Here is a 17,833-nt window from a genome sequence, read left to right on the forward strand (position 1 = left end):
TTGTATACCCATGTCGCTACTAAGATTGGAGTTGGGGCTTATATCGTTAAAAGCGCAGGTATTGAAAAAGAGGATGGTATTTTATTTAAAAATGGTGAACGGCAAGGGTAATGCCCTACTAATGTCATTCTCTTTGAAAAGTAACAATGAGGGTCCCATTAGAGAATTTAAAGATCAAATGGAACAATTACTCAAAGACATCTGTTGGAGACATTGTGAAGGGTTATATACTGAAGCGATGCAATCTCTTATGGGGAGACGGTTAGAGCTGTGGGACTGGCTTGAACATTTTGACCATCTACGCAAGCTAAAAAGATATAGCTTTGTGCAAAATAGATTTTACACATTTAAGAAGCCGCAGACATATCTGTCGCTATGCCCATCCCTTAGGCTCAGGAGATTTATACTGCTACTAAGAATTGAATATCTTCCCATAAAGATGACTACAGGGGTGATAGATAAGCTACCCAAAGATCAACGCTACTGCCGTCTCTGTAAGAATTTGGAACATCTTGAGACAGCTAAGCATGTACTCACGGAATGTTTGGCAATGATAGATGATATAATTACTCATCTGGGAAAGCATGTACATAATATGGAAACCATAGGGGACATGCTTTTCTGGAATCATTGTATCAACACCAACAGCATAAGATTGTTAAAAGCACTTTATTCTATCTGGCTAAGGGTAGAAGTTAAGTTGGGTATATCTATATAATGCTTGTTGGGAGTTGGCCAGGTTGTGCTCCTATATGGAAACTGTGATATTGATAAGTATATCATAATGTAGGTGATTATGCCCATGACTATGAGGCAAAAATGATTAGTACCTCTGGTTTATATGGTTGATGATGAATTATAGAGACAGTGAACGAATTATAACTCTGCATTGTTTGAATTTGAATTTTTTTAATGTATATATATTGTATTGTATTGGAATTTTATTCAATGTATGGTTTTATTGTATAGATTAATATGTGTAAAGTTTATTATTTAAACTATGTCACATTAAAATTATTATTATTATTACTGCCAAAAAATCCATTGTTTGACAACAGAAATTAAATAGGCACGCTCGACGGCAGCATGAGTAATGATTGCATATTAGGGTAAAAGGACATAAATCATATAGTCCAAGGCAGGAATGCATTTTCCAGAAGTGACAAAGTAGGAAAGCCAAACAGAAATGAATAACATTCCACTTCATCCACGGATACTACCATCATGCATCGATGGAATTAGGCATGGATGGCAATACCAGAGCCTGCTTAGAAGTGTCCAGTTATACAAAACCAATCCCATGGGACAAGTGATTGGCATAGCAAAGGCTCAAAACACGGTATTTCTCCACAAATGCCATTAAAGAGAACCACCCTATTATACAGTGTAGTATTCCATTACTTATGTCTAATGGATGTGTCACTACAAAGGGGTCTGCAACCTGCGGCTCTCCACATGTTTTGGACTACAACTACCATGATCCCTCACTATTGTCTATGGTGCATATGGCTGATGGCAGTTGTAGTTAAAAAAAGAAATGGAGAGCCAAAGTTTGCAGAGCTCGGCAATACAGCAACACCTATGAGTCAACATTAATAATCCCTAAATATTTTGACCCTTGGCACATATTTGACAAGGCAAAGTTACTGGTTGCATTTCATTAGCATGGATCAAGTATTATGAGTTACTTTTTGGCAATAGCTTTCATTCTGTAGGCAGAGAGGTGTCAGGATTCATCCCTATTATCTCGCCATGATTTAACTCAGGACTATTTGAAAGTGCTCCAAAGTGTGTACGAACGCTCAATGTTAAAGGAAGTCCATGCCCATGGACTTTCCAGCAAAATACTACATTTACGGCACTGCGGTCCCAAACACACCCCATGCATCAACAAGAAAAGCTCATTCACAAAAGTGAGTGAAGGACATGTCTATTTGCCCCATGCACAGCCACAATCTCTTAACAGAGACGGTAACTATGGTGCCCACTGGAATGCCCCAGCCAATTGCACACGGCAGAAGAATGAGCAGCCACAATTGAGTACTTTGATTATAGAGAATATTGAAAAACACATTGGTACTAAAAGTTGAAGCATGCCACACATAGACTATTCAACACAAATATATTATAGAGCCTTAGAGCACATACAATATTGCAAATAGCTAAACTGTACACCAACAACGTTATTGCACACCAGCCTGCATTGGACTGCTAGGCCATCCCTATACTATGGTTACATTGAAGGTTTCATTATATTATGCCCATTCAACACCCATATGGTAAAGCACCTTAAAAACACAAAATGGTGTAACCAATTGAACGGTGTAACTGTGTGGGCATGCACAAATGTAGACACAAAGTGCACACCAGCCTATATATTGCTGCCATGCGTTAACTATAATAAGGTCACCTTAAAGCAGAGAGCCAGGAGGCCCAATGGATGTCATCATTTAGGCCTGAAATGTGAGTCTTTAGTCAAAAAATCCACTTTTGTTCCAACTTAAAGAGCTGATTAGTCGTGCTATGTTTAGCAAGATCTGGTTTGACAGAGGCTAAAACCATTCAACAGATCTCAGAATCCATATAATGGTTTTCAATGTAGTGCTGTACAAGTGACTCAGTCAAGGTCCCATTCCTAATTCTCTACAGATGTCATTCTGATGTATGCAAATGGACAAGGACAAAGAATCATATATACTGCATTAATGGCATTGCAGTTAGTATGAGTGGGTAATATGCAACGGGTATTATTATACTCTTCTGTACCTCTAAATTGGCAAGCACTACACTGTCTGCATGCGAAATGGCCCATTACCGGGTCCAAAGCTAAAATCCACATGCTCGATATAGTCTGTGCTGGTTGCTATGATTTCATCAATCTAGAATTGGACCACATAATCTTTAATGCTTTTGCCTCTTTTCAAGGTGAATAAAGGTTGCAATAAGGTGCAACCTGTACTACAGATCAAGTTCCAGTGCATTTTAATCTCTTGTTTTACCTGTGTAGTGTGTCTTGAAAAAGTGGTGACACAGACCAGTCTGACATATGGTTCCTTAATAATCCTTGATGACAACAGGGTCTTGTGATCTTGATGATATGCGCACTTGGCTGATAGCTTCAACAACTTGCGGCGATAGCCCTGATGACTTAAGTTGTCAATCAACCCCTACGCCTCAATCTCGTAATCATCCTTATAGGTACAATTTCGCCTCTGCCTCAGAAATTGACCATAAGGTAGATTATCCTGAAGCGCTCAGGGATGCTGAATTCTGTACAATAATTCTGTATTCCTGTCGGTCGGCTTTTGGTAGAGACAGGTGTATAATGTCCCCTCAAGATTTTTGATTAGGATATCTAGAAAGGGGATCTCCACCCCACTACATGCATGCGTGAACTGCAGATTTGCATTGTGAGTGTTCAACCACGCAATGAACTCAGACAAACTTTGCACAGAGCCTGTACAAATCAAAAATATGTCATCAATATACCTCCTCCATAACCGGATAGTGGTCCCCTTTCACTAAATATAGAGATCCTGGATAAAAGAAAATAGTTTTGACATAAAACTATTGTGAGAAGCCTGATGAGGAAACTTGTCAGAACCCCATGTGCAAGCGGACGGTTGTTTATTCTGGTTGTCAAAACTGCCATGGCATCTTCCTATTGGTATATAAAGATGTTATATAGCAGGTCACTAGCAGATCTTGGTCTGTGTTAAAGAATACACCTTCTAATAGTCAAATAGCGTCCATGCTGTCCTTCAAATAAGACTGAGATTCCAACACCAATGGTTGCAAAAACCTGTCAACTATTTGCCACGTGGCTCAAGAACCGAGCCGAGTTTTTATGAATTTTAGGCAATGCTTATACAATTTTCATCTTCACATCACGTAGAGTGAGAAACATGGCCTCCTTTTGTGTGACAAAACCTTCTTCAATCCCCTCCGTACATAACTCTTTAAATGCTTCCATAATGGAATTTGTAGGAGCATCCCTACCAATTGATAATGCTCATGATTAGCAGGTATATCGGCACTGAATTAGGGGAATTTGACATTGTTGACTACAACCAGCCCAACAGATAAGCAGTGCACTAGCCACTTTCACTACCATATACTAGGAAAATGCTCCCACCAAAAGAAATACAATGGGCACATAGGTGCCCACCTTCTGTTTCTACCCACACAGCTCCACCCATATGGTCGAATCAGTGTTACAGCGGAGCAGTGTTGCTGGAAGAATAATAATGCAGTGCCAAATGCAAAGCCTGGCAAAGCGAGATTATATTTGTAAAATAATATACAGAGGCCATCAACCAGCATGAGAACTTGTTTTAAATTGTTCAAATCATCATCTGACACCGACTGTTAAGCTGAGCTCAGTCCTCAAACACACGAATTGTTCAACTCCCTCTCGTCCTCCTTCAAAAGCTTTCTACTATTATTAATACCTGATTTAAAAAGGACCAATAAGGTTAAAATACATATTTTAATTACACATTTTCATGGATTACTAGGTGCACAGAATTAAGGATTACAAAAAGATATGAGTTTTGGAGTCAAAATATAGATTTACTCGACTGAAGAATATCCCTATGGGAATGGGAATTACTTTTCTACTCTAGGAAAATCATCTTTCTCTCAGCTTCCAAACAATTATAGGATTTTAAAATGAGAGTCATTTACTTATCTGCAGCCCAGACTACAGCCTGCTTCTTTAAGGGCGGGAGAATATCTAGCAAAGTCCAGAGTGGTCCATGGATGTCCGTGAGGGAGCAGAGCATGAGTAAAAGGCAACATTTTGCCACTGAAAGAGGTCAACTGTGAATTCCTTATGGATCACCTGTTACTTTCGTCCAAATGTATGAGAAACCTCTGATAAACCTGTTCAGAGGCCAATAACTGCACTTCTACACTTGCAGTGACAACAGCCAGCTTTATCTGTAGGACTCGGATGAAGTGACCACCAAATTGTCATTGAATCAGAGGGCCTGGAAGCAGTTGAATACTAGATGACCACCAGAAGTCACAATGTCAGTGATTACAAAAGAGAAATGTTTCTTCATAGCCCTAAACATCACTTTAAGAAAATATAGACAAAGCCCACATTCTTTTACTCTTGCGTTGTAATCAAGAAAAGGGTGAGCGATCAATGCCTTATTTGGGGCACTAATATGAGCCTGAAATCACCTTTCCACACTGTAGACTGGGAAGACCTCTTTCAGCTGGAGTAGATCTAAACATACTGCTGTCATCCCTGTGAGAAGCCAACCTATGATCACGGTAGCTGCCGGATCAAAACTACGTCGAGGCAACATTTCCACTGGTTAAAGCAAAATTGGCAAATTTCACTCTAACTTTTGCATTCACATTTTCATCCAAAGAACTTCACTACTTGTAAATCCAGAAACATCATCTATGATTTCCTGTCCATGCAACCTTACTTTCATCAGCATGACTACACGTACATCGCCTATTCGAATCGCAGACCATAGATCTAAGAGTCTCATTTTAACCTCTCAAGCTCCATAAGTACAGCACTTCATGGAGCAGAAACCATGGTGAAGATGACATCATATGTTTCATTAGTGACCTTGTGTTTGCTGGTTCAAACAATGTTCAGCTGTATGATTCCAAGGTTACCGTTTTTGAAAACATTGAGCTTCTTCATCACACGCAGTATCACAATGGGTTCACCATGGCATTTAATTGTAAACTAATTCCTAAGCATGTCTCTAATTCTCCCTCTGGCCCTTACTGCATGTAATGGGAGATTCATCAATCCACCCACTATGACACGGTTCCTGTGTTTGATACAGCCAATACAACGAATGGGTCTAGTCTAAACATCATCACCATCCCTTGCGTTTGCAAAGGCCCTTGTCCATTTAAACTCTCATGTCCAGACAACAATGAACTTGCAATTAAGCAGCTATTAATATTTCATTAATATAGCTATCACCGCATACGGTAATGGCCGGCCAACCGAGCCTAGGTCAAAGGTACAGGGCCATTACTGGACTTGTACACCCCATTAAGCAGGGATGATTGCTATTCACACCCCGGGGTTCATCCCGAGTGCGAATAGATTTAATTATGTTTTTTACTACAGGAGATGGGCTTGTGCATATTGTGTGAGCCCAATCTCCTGTAGAAAAACGAGATGGTTGCTGCCACAGCAAATAGAAAAGAGGCATATGGCCTTTTCTATTTCTATGGTGACAGAAGCAGGCGGGAGGAGCCCTGGAACCAGTTCAGAAAGCTCCAGTCCAACAGGTAAGTGGGATGGGGAAAGGTGCTGAATTTCTTGGAGGGTTGGGAAGGAGGGTGGGGCATCAGGACACAACAAGGAGATGCTCCTTGTTGCCTCCTCACAATCAAGATGGCGGCACCCACAAAAGGGCCTCAGGTGGCTGGAAAGCGCGGGTGGTAAACTGTGTGTTCTCGTCTGCATTTCCAACCACCTGATTGGCCAAGCGCTTTTCTCCCTAGTGTGAATGGCATTTATTCACTAAAAGTCATCAGTGATTTCCATTTTAATCCTTTGTATCAACCGCCCAACTGAGCATACGGGAGTCGCATCACCACTGGTATCTCTGCTTGGGTGTCTCTGCAGCTATAGTAAAAACTACACAGTGAGGGCAATTTGGCTGGGAAAGGGTTAGCGCCACACACCACGCAAGCTTCTGTAAGACTAGTATGACTTGGGCAATCATTGCACATTTTCCTTTTCCGATGGTGCTATTAACAAGTATGAAAGAGGCAGCACAAATCATCATAAAAAAAGAAATATGCAGCATGGTGTTTTAATTCTGTAATCATTAAAAAGTGTAACAGTTTGTGGAGAGGCAACATAAAAGCAGCTTTGGATGTAAGGGGCTCGAGCTCACAGAGGTTTGATCTCTGCCGAGACTAAACATATCACAGTACAGCATCCCCTTGGCCACCCATCAGCGGGTCAAGTTCCAGCTGCAAGCCTACATAAGCCTCAGGTCGATATTGCCTACAGTAGTAATGTTTTTGTTCCTTGGGTCGAAAAAAGCAATACAATAAAAATAAAATAGACAAGTGCCTGTTAGGGAGAATTCTCATTTATGGCTAATTTCCCTTACCTAGTGAGTCCCTCGGCAGCTTTGCTGGATTTCTGGGGTTTATTTTTTCCACCTGGTAAGAGTGTGAATCTTTTTCCCACTCTTACAGTGTATTTTTTGTATGTGTTATACTTTTTGTGCTCATGGGCTATGGAGTGTCACCAACTCCATATGCATCATCTTGTCACTTATGTGTCCCACAGCACCTTTAATGCAGTGACACAGGGATGTCTTTTAGACTTCCCTAGTGAACTCCATTTCTGGGGATGACTCTCCTGTTTTTAAGGAGCACCCCTTTTAATCATTGTTGCTTTGCTGCTGCTGGCCTCATCCCTGGGTAGTGCAGATCGCTCCAGACGTCCTCCTTCTTGTCCCCACGACTGAAGCTTCAGGAACCGTGAGTCTGCATGAACTACCAGGAACAACTGCCGTAGCACAAGCTTTCTTCATTTGAATAAGGTACTGTGTCCATTTGGTTGTTCTGTCCGTCCAACCTCGAGGAATTGGGGTGAACCCTTTTCCTTTCCTAAGGCTTACCTTTCTTCCTTCCGTCTTATAACTTTTGCTTTCCTTTGACAATATCCAAGAACTCCTGGCAACATTAATCTTGAACTGTTCTCACTGTGTGATCCTCGACAACAGAGCCCTGCTCCATTTGACAATGGAGCAGGCCTATTGACTTTTATCTGTCTCATAGAACATGTCCTCTGATTCTATTGCTTTGACAAAAGTATTGCCTATGATTTTTATCCACTATTCCCCTGTTTTAATTCTTTGTGCTAAGAGTGTTTGACTATGGTTACATTTCTTCCTGCGGGTATGCTTTTCTTTCGTAAGACCGAGCTGTCATTATTGTCAAAAAGTGATCGCGTATTAACCCACGGTAACGTCTTTGTTTCACAACACCGGTCTGTCAATTCCGATTGTACTTACCTTGAATTAACCTGAACAAGAGGAATTGGTTGTGTGTAGTATATTTAAAGTGTGGTTATATTTAATAGAAGTGAAGTGTTTTGTGAATAGATGGTTTAAAATTTTTTTATATTTTTTAACCAGAAACCTTGAGTCAGTGTTTGCTTGAGTCATAGTAATTGTAGTCCTTTTTGTAATCCCTAGTACTGCTCATTTGCTCTTGAGATAAGTCTGGCTGCTCATCCATCGCTACCACTTTACTATGTAGTACAGGCTTGTAGTCCTAATCATATGTAGTGGTCCCTAAGGGTACTGCATGTGATTCTGCCTAACAGTGCTGTTTAAAAGGCATGGGACAAGGTTGTGTTCGAACCTAGCCCTATCCATTTTTCATAATTTAGCGGCCATTGTTTTAGCAACTCCACAACCAACTATTTACCCTTTAAGCTTCTGTGGTAGCATAGAGGACTGCTAGCATATCCTTATACATCAGCTTATGTTTGCTCAGCCAGAACGTTTGGTTTCCATCTGGCGCCACCACCTGGAGAGAGTGGAGAGGTGCATTAAGTCTCTTTAACGTCCTTTCATTAATTGCAGACACAGAAACCACTAAAAGGTCACTCCCCCAGACATCATGGGCCTCATTACGACCCTGCCAGTCTGGAAAGAACGGTGGCAGTAAAACTGCCGCCACTGTTGTTTCTGGACCGGCTGATTCAGAGTCCTGCAGGCGGGAGGTGTCACTCCTGCCAGGTCTGACCTGGCGGGATTAACACCACCCGCCTGCAAACAGACATGGAAACACTGTCTCTGTCATAGACGGAACCAGTATTTCCATGGTCCCCATCCCCATGGAGTGGACTCCATGGGAATGGGGATTTACAGAATTACGCTTCTGTAATTACTGGGTCACCGGGGTTGTAATGCCCCAGTGATTCCGGCAATCACGGAGGCGGAATGGTATTACAGGTTTGGCGGCAGCCTGCTGATTTTTCCAGCACGGCTACCGCCAGACCCGTAATGAGGCCCCATGTCTCCTATCCGTCCTAGGGTTCCTTCTTTGTCGTCTAATATTACAAATGTCAATGACAAGAACAGTATAGTTATTTGCAACTCTGAAGCCACACAGAAAACCCCTCAATTTGCTGTGTGGTGAAGAAACAGATTTGTCAAGTTCTTAAACAAATTCACAAGCCAGTTCACCATTTGCAATCCATAAAAGGATCTTTGGGCCAGCCAGGTCGCCATTTAGATTGCTCAATAGCCTGCCAGCATAGCGTAGGTTAATGTAAGTGAAGTGGATTGCACGCGAGAGCCACCTGAGGCATCTCTGAAAGTACCCAAATATAAACAGTTAACATGCTGGCAGTTTTACAATGTTTCAAGCAGTGTGTGTTTTGTGTTTCAGCTATCCAAGACATATGGGCCAGTGTTCAGCGTTCAGATGGGCAGCAGGAAAGCTGTGGTGCTAGCAGGATATGAGGCAGTGAAGGATGCCCTCGTGAACCATGCAGAGGAGTTTGGGGAACGAGCCAGAATCCCAATATTTCAGCAAACAGATGGAGGCAAAGGTAAATGTGATATTCGAGTCGATGTGACGTGTAATGCAGAACCCTGTTGCCTTTTAATCTCTACTAGTGAGTGTCATAACAGATGTAATCTTACATGAAATGTTCGATATTACAAGTTTTATTTAGCTCACTTTTGCCAGTGACGTTTATGCCTCTGTATGTGCCGTTAAACATACCTTAATTCCTTTTTACGTCTTCTAGGTCTCCGGATGCCGGCATCCCTGTGTTTGCCTTCAAGGCTGCTTTTCCATTTTCTACGCCAACATGGCTTTCATGCACCTTGTATACCTTCAGACCTCTCATGCCTCCAAGTCTTCTTTATGCAGCTTTAGGTCTCTGTATGACTTCCACACCTTCCAATGCATCCCTGCTTTTTTTATTAATCCCATCTCTTTGTTTTCACCTTCTTTGCCTTTTATGCCTTGCACACCTTTAATCTCACTATGCCATGCATCTATGCCTTCTCTGTATTATAATAAACCCTATATGCCTTCCATGACTCCCATGCATACAATGGACATGTTATGCCCTTGTATCCCGTGCATGCCTTTTAATACACCCGCTCTGCCTACATATGTTTCCCTCTCCTCTCAATGCACCTTTTTACCTTGTGTATCTATGCATGCTTTTTTTAATCTGGTTTTTAGGTTCCCATGCCTTCCTTTTCCATTCACTTTATGATACAGTGTCGGATTCCATTCCACTAAAAACCCAGTGATTCTGGTAAACTGGTGCATCCAGGCTAGTCTAACGCTAAACAAATGGAAGATGAGCACATGAAACACAACAGTAACTTTTGTCAGACATACTAATTAAGGTGCAATATATTGTTGCGATGGAAATTAGCCTATCCCACTCCCCTAGGCCCTTCCAGGTAAGGCGAACACCATATGAGGTGATGTAACGTACAAGGGAGAGTAATCCGCACTATAAAACAACATGTAGAGGTAATGTAGTGCTTAGAAGTGTTAGGCAGAATTATATGCAGTACCCTTTGGGAACACCACACATAATTAAGACTACAAGTGACACAACAATTTCACCTTTGGTACAAGCCTGTACTACACAGTTAAAGTGGTAGCAGTGGCTGAGCAGCCAGACATAGCTTAAGAGTAAGTGAGCAGTATCAAATAGTTAGACAAAGGACAGCAATTACTATGATTCAGGCAAACACTGACTTAAGGTTTTCAAGTAAAGGAATATACATTTATTTCACTCTTCAGTTGTATAACATTACACTATTATAAGCAGTTTAAAAATCACACTCTTAATACAACACACCACTTCCCTTAAATTCCAGACAAGTTAAGCTCACATAAATGAAGTGGGAGCAAAATGGCACTCCATCAATTTAAAAGAGAGGGAAAGACAAAGTTAAGAGAAATTGAATCACACCAACAGGTAAGTACTCAGGGAAATTGAACAAGAGAGACTACAATGATAAAATCAGATATAAAAGGCATAGGGCTAAAGTCAATAGGTCAAAAGTCTTTTGCTCAAGATAATACAGTTCAGGGTAGTTTGCGGTAAAGTTCGTGCCACGGATTCCAGATGAGGTTGGTTGGTAGAAAAGTTAGTTCAAAGAGAAGAGAAGGAGAAGCCCTCGGATTGGAGAAAGATTTTAAACACTATCACAGCCACTGGACAAAACGAACAACCGGAGTTGCACAGTACTTTAAAACGGAGAGGGAGCTGTAGCTGAGGCAGACGTTCCTGGTAGTTCCTGCAGGCTCACGGTTCCTGAAGCGACTGTCGGACTGATCAGAAGTAGGAAGACTGGAGGGTCATGCACTACCCAGGGAAGAAACCAGCAGCAGAGCACAGCAACGAATAAAAGGTGCGCTCCTTAAAACCCAAGCAGGGTCCGACCTTCCTGGTTATCCGGCCCACTGTAGCTATGTACAGCAAATTCGACCAAAGGAGGGGTCCTGGCTTGCAGTTTGGGCAAACTAGTTGGTCCCACCAGCACAAGGGAAGAAGTTTCCTGGAGGATCTTCTCTGTCATCGGATTCTGAAGATTCGGACCTGCAGCAGGGCTTCACTGGGCGGTTCATTCATTGCAGGGGTCCTCTTCTGTCAGTTCCTCGTTGGTTCTTTCGTTCCAGTGGCGACTCTGCTCTTCCAGTCCCATAGCTTTTTATGCAATTTTCCCCCATTCATACAGCCTGGCTGTCAATCACACAGCAGGGTTGCTGTCCTGGCAAGGACAGTCACCCAGCCAATCAAAAAGGAGTGCAACTTGGGTTACCAAGGCAACCCATGGCAGGGGTCCTAAGACCCCTCCCTCACATCCTGCCTACCCAGACTTTCAAGATCCTTAAGGAGGGCTTCTGTGCAGAAGCCCACGAAAAGACGGTAAACAAAGGGACCAAACCTGGTTTGGCGCACAGAGTAAAACATGAGAAAGACATTTACAAAAAGAAATGACGAATAAAGCCATCCAGAACCGTAATAAGACATGTATTGTCAAGCAGGATTATGTTTGAGGCTGATATAATAGCCTAAAACAATACCATGGTTATTTAAGATAACCACGGTATAAAAAATAGGGTAGATACCACTGCCACCAGCCAAGTTTTAGTGTAAAGGGAGTGAAAAATAATGCTCCAAGAGACACAGACAAAAAGGGATAAGCATTAACCCTTTCCAATACTCCATGTATGATGGGGTGTACTGGGTCTGTGGTTAAAGTGACTATTATAAAGTTTAATGGTAACTTTATCTTTTCTGGGGGACAGTAGTCAGCCCCTGAAAAATGGAGTCAGTGGGAAGTCTAAAAGACAACCATGTGACACTGCATTGAAGTGCTGTGTAACACACATGAAAAATATGGTGCCCTGGAGTATGTGAGGCTCCAGTGCCCAAGATCATACAGAAACTAGAAATACACACAGCAAAACACATGTAAGAGTGGGAAAAAGGCTCACACTCTTACCAGGTGAAAAAAATAAACCCTAGAAATCCAGCAAAGCTGCTGAGGGACTCAGTAGGTAAGGGAAATTAGCCTTTTATGAGAATTCTCCCTAACAAGAAGTAGATGCGCTGCACTGAAAAACCCATAGCCCTGACTCCATATTGTATTAGGCCCAAAAGAGATACGCTGCAGGCTCGCGCTATTCATGTTCTCTGCTCACTAGGCCTAATTTCTGCAAGACCGACTGACTCCACAGAGCCTCTTCCCATGGAAGTCCACTTCCCCCTCGTGCCTCCAGTGTTGCGAAAATTTAGTATCATCCAAAGGAATGCGCCCTGCAAGTGCGTGAGACAATACTAAGCTCCCCGCTGCATCCATGCATCTCCAGTAAACTGCCATTAGCCCTCTAACCCCGACCCAGCCACACCGGAGCCAGCCCCACACCACTGACCCGACCCCAACACCTTTGCATTCCATGAAAAGCAAGCGACCCCCTTTCCTAACACAAATAAATTGTCCCCAGTAAATCTAAGCATGCACGGCTATATTTCTTTCAAGCATGAAAATATATCCCTTGTGCCACGAGGTACAGGGAGGGATAAATTAAAGATGAAATCCCCGGATGGAGACCTTGATTGCAGGAATTGCAGTATCAATGAAGCCCTGAATGTGTAGGTCAGCGTGTCTGTATTTTATCCCCCTTACCCCTGGCACCATTTCCTGTGCTGCCCAGGTGCTTGCCACAATGAATTAATAACCAGGCTTAGCATGTTTAGTTTAGGCAGAAACAATGTATTGATGTGTGCCCCGACCTTCACCGCGAGGACGAGCCCAGCTGACCCATGTGAATCTAAACCGACGGGAAAGAACTAACCAATTACTGCCCTATGGAGAAGGCTCATGTGTAGGGTGCCTCCAATCAGTGGCACCCATATGTACTGTATATCATGAGGCGTGTGTAGTTTTTAAGCCCCTGTTTGTAACTGTAATAGTTAGAGCGCTCACAAACAGCAGAGACCTTTGCTGATATTTGTATTCTGTACAATTAAAACGCTGTTATTCTTGCAACACCATCTCCTGGCCTATTTCCCTAGTGGGTTGTCTTTATGCTGGAGTGTTCGTAAAAAGGGACTTGCCTTAATTTGGTGACCCTTACAACGTGATTCCATAGCTCCCATACTTGCAGAGCTATCCAGGTGGCCTCTTCAGATGGTCCTACGGTGACCAGTCCCAAAACGCGTATGCTGAGTGGCCCTTGCGGGTGCCGTCTTTACAGAATTCCTGCCTGCTCATTGAAGTGGGGTACAGTCCCAGGGAGAGGCCCAGGCTTGTTGTGGATTCCATGTGATCCGAGGCTTTCGGAAGAATGTGAACATGTGAGTATAGCCTGCAAGGGATAACAATGTTCAATTTGGGATGTGGAGCAGTGTGAAATGGGAAGTTTTTATGGCCATTTTTGTTTATTTTATTTTTTGAGATATATTAAGGATAAGGAAAAAACAAATACAGGAGCCTCCCCGAGTGAGGGGAGAAGGTTTTGACACTGTCCCGACCAGTGCGAGAGAGAAATCCAAGAAGAAATATAAGAGCTCCATATAATTAGAGAGCTTGGGAAGAGTAGTGGTTGTTGTTTTAGCTTGTTCTTTTAGTTTATTTTGTTGGTGTACTTTTTTGTGTATACGGAAAAGGCCCAGCAGGGGTGTGTGTGATGTGTGTGTGAGCGCATCAGGGGAACATGTAGGGAGTGAATGAAGATTTTCTAGGGGGGGGAAGTGAATGCATGTTTGTGTTATGCACATTTTGACAGTATTGAGTGATAGCACAGGCATGATTATAGTACATATGTTTTAAGTGATATTGGATGTATCGCACTTCTGGGGTACAGTGGTGGCCGGTCCAAGCACAGTCCCAGCCCACCGTATGTTGCACCGCCTGAGGTGTCCACCCATACAGGGCTAAATATAACAAAAATGAGAAAACAGATTACCCCACTCTCCTCCTATAAATATAGGGTTGGATGATATTCTCTATTGCATAGTAAAGGACATCATTTGCCCCTTCATAAACAGAATACATATCATTTATGAGTGCTCCTCCCCTGATGGTCACTTCTGGGCCACGGCAACACGTCTGGCGAACAAGAGTAAGTCAGCTGTCTCTACACTTTCGCTGTCTACTTCCACGGCTACCTTTGGAGGCCGCAGCAGTATGTTGAGTGAATAATGGAAAAGCAAGGAGCTTCCTGCACTCACTAGCCATGGCGCATTCTTTGCCTGCCGGGGGACAAGATTGGATGTGGAGTATCTACACACGTTAAAACCACGCTAAAAAAAATGTAACTGTGGGTGGAATGATACATCCAACTAAGACAAGAAATTGCCTGGTTATTCGGTGACCAACAATTTTTTGGAATTATAAACAGCACAGGCTACAACTGAGCCGGTGTGCACTCACGCCTATATTTAATATATGCGCATACTTGTATATGGGGTATAAAAATGTATTAACACTATACTGAAGAAATGTATCCGTCCTGAAGAAGGCCATAAAACCAAGGGTTCAACAAGCACTAGAGATATTGCCCATCTTACCCAAGGGCCGAAACATGTCGACTATTGTATAAGACTAGAGAACAACTGAAGTCTAACATCTAACAGCTACAATCTAATATAGCTTGTTCTATTGACGACAAAGAACCCCATCACAGATAAATCTGTGTTTTAATTGTGTCTTGAAAATAGCGAATAATTATTGTTTGTTTTTATGTAGATATATTTATATTTTGTGACATTGAATAAAAATTGTTTTTTTGATAAAGTAAATAGTGGAGAGTGATTTATCAGCAATGTTAATTGTGTTGTTCGGATATGTTATGTGATAAATGATATGTAGTCTGTTTTTGAAGGAGCAAATGATGTCCTTTACTGTGCAATAGAGAATATCACCCAACCCTATATTTATAGGCGGAGAGTGGGGTAATCTGTTTTCTCATTTTTGTTATATTTAGCTCATTATTGCTCTCCCGTTTTCGAGAAACAGATCCCCCAAAAACAAAAAATAAGGTAGATTACCTTAGTTGAGTCAACACCCATACAGGGGCAAGCGCGAGAAACCTCGAGGTAGCCTTGGACACCACATGTACAGAATTGGCAAGGTTGAGGGCAGCTTGTAAAAAAACATGGTTGGCATATGTTCCAATGTTGCCCACAGGAACGCCCCCACAGCCGTCCGGGGATGAATGGAAGTCGGGTGATTTCCTGTTCAGGATTGACAGTGCACCCATAAGAGCTGTTCATGTAGAGCCGGAGGGAGAAACAGACAGCCTGGGGTATGAGAATGTGCGGTCCCGACAAGAGAACGAGGAATATTGGAGTGATTTTGATGACACAGAAGAAGAGACAGAGGGAGAGGCTGAGCAAGCGTCCGTGACTACACCAAGAGTGGAAAGCCTATGGGATGGAAGATTAAGGCAGGAAAGGAAAGGTGAAACTACAAATTCCCTTAATACATAAGGGCGCAGGGCAACCCCATTATGTCCCGTGGGCGCAAATGGACAAAAACCATCTCCTTAAGGCTCTCCCACAACTTACTGCGGGAGCGGGGAAATTGATTTATACATTTGAGAAAAACACTGCAGGGATGCCCCTAGCTATAGGGGACATTAAGAGTTTGCTAGTAGCTGCAGTGCGAGATCAGGCAGAGACAGTGTGGATTAAATTGGGATACCCAGGAGTAACACTGAGCAACAATGCCCATGATGGGACATCATTCAATAAGATTACACCGCGAGTATGGAATGCACTGCGGCGGACGTTCCCGGACAACCAAGATTTTCAATCAATAATGCAATGCACAATGAGGGATGAGGAAGACGCTGCACAGTACATTCTCAGGGTTAAGGACATGTGAAGAGCAGAAACGGGCAGCACCTGGGATCGATCAACGTCCTTGTTTTATTTTATTGTGAAAAGAGGACTACCTAAGGAAGTGCAGAAGGCGCTCAAATAGATAGCTGAGGTGGAGGCAAAGGGATGGCTCGAGATTCAAAGTATCATAGTGCACCATTGTAGGAGGATCAAAGAGCGCAAGAAAGAAACTATCCGGAGGAGGCAGGTAGACGAAGCGAAAGTAGTTCAAAATAAACTAGTGACAGTAGCTTTAGTGTCGACAGTGCCGCCCCAGAACAGATGGGAGAGGAAGGGTGTGCCTCGGTCGCAACACAAGCGAGGATGGCAGCGGAATGGGCCAACAATGGACAAGGACGGTGGTAAGGAGGCCCACAATGAGGACGTGGTGAGTCCTGAGGTCAAAGAGGAGGGGGGTTCGGTGGACAAGGACCAAGAGGTGGCGGGCCAGGGCAGTGCTGGTCATGTGGGAGGTGTGGACACTTTTCAAGAGAATTCCACAGCAAACAGGCATGGAATTATAATTACAATCAACAACCCTATGGGTCACCCCACCCTGGTAGCCCACAAGGGCCAGTTCAGAGAACGTCCTTAATCATGTATGAAATTCATCAGGCATAATTGCAGTTGCCTCCCCAAATACCCGGCCGTTACCGCTCACCACACCAGCAACAGACCATGCAGCCATACCAGCCCCTGCCCCAACCAACAAGCCACAGAAAGCAGACTCCCATTTGCTACTGTGCCTAACAGAGCAGGATTTAGATGTCAGGGGGTGCTGTTGTGTGACTTACAAAATGGCCGCTGCCTGAGATGCTGCAGCGACAGCATTGAGATCCTTGAAAAATATCCTTGCCTCTGCAGCCCTGTTCATACTCCAGAGCCGGGGAATATAAGCATGGTATATAGGGGCATCATTGTAGACATTCATCTCCTCTGACAAGACATCCTACGAGCGAAACAGGGAGCTGCACCATCACCTCATCAATCGCCTCCCAGTACGAGAGGGGGAGGGGCGGACTTGCTGCTCCATTGAGCGTGCAGAGAGCCTCGGCGCTGTCCCACGGAGACCCTCGCCCTCTCCGGTGGGTGCCTAGATTCTCGGCTGGAGAGAACACTGCGGGGTGACTCCTCGGACTGCACAGCGAGATGCTGCTGTCGCCCTAATGCCCCAGAGATGACATCGGGGTGCTTTGCACTGGTGGAGCTACTCCGGCACCTTGATCGAAGGGGTACCAGCCTACACAACCCATCCATTTGCGGAGGGCCCAGCTGCAGCTTGCAAAAAGTAAACTGCACATCTTGCCGGAACAGAATATCCCACTGACGGGGTGACTCACCTGCACCCCCCCTGCTGAGGACCACATATCTACATAAAATGTAGTCGGTAACAGAATGCCATAGCGGGGAAGCGACCCCTGGGTATACCCACGCTACGCC

The 17,833-nt window shown here is 43.5% G+C and overlaps 1 protein-coding gene across 1 annotated transcript in view; it reads left to right on the top strand.

The window, feature by feature from the left end:
- Nucleotides 1-17,833, top strand: part of LOC138453178 (cytochrome P450 2K4-like) — a 557,377-nt gene that overhangs the window by 137,544 nt on the left and 402,000 nt on the right. Inside the window, exon 2 of the mRNA XM_069605777.1 lies at nucleotides 9,412-9,574. Coding sequence (XP_069461878.1) covers nucleotides 9,412-9,574 — 163 coding nt within the window. The remainder of the gene's footprint in view (nucleotides 1-9,411; nucleotides 9,575-17,833) is intronic.

The sequence above is a fragment of the Ambystoma mexicanum genome, chromosome 4p (genome assembly GCF_040938575.1).
Source record: "Ambystoma mexicanum isolate Mex_15411 chromosome 4p, UKY_AmexF1_1, whole genome shotgun sequence".
NCBI classification, from domain to species: Eukaryota; Metazoa; Chordata; class Amphibia; order Caudata; family Ambystomatidae; genus Ambystoma; species Ambystoma mexicanum.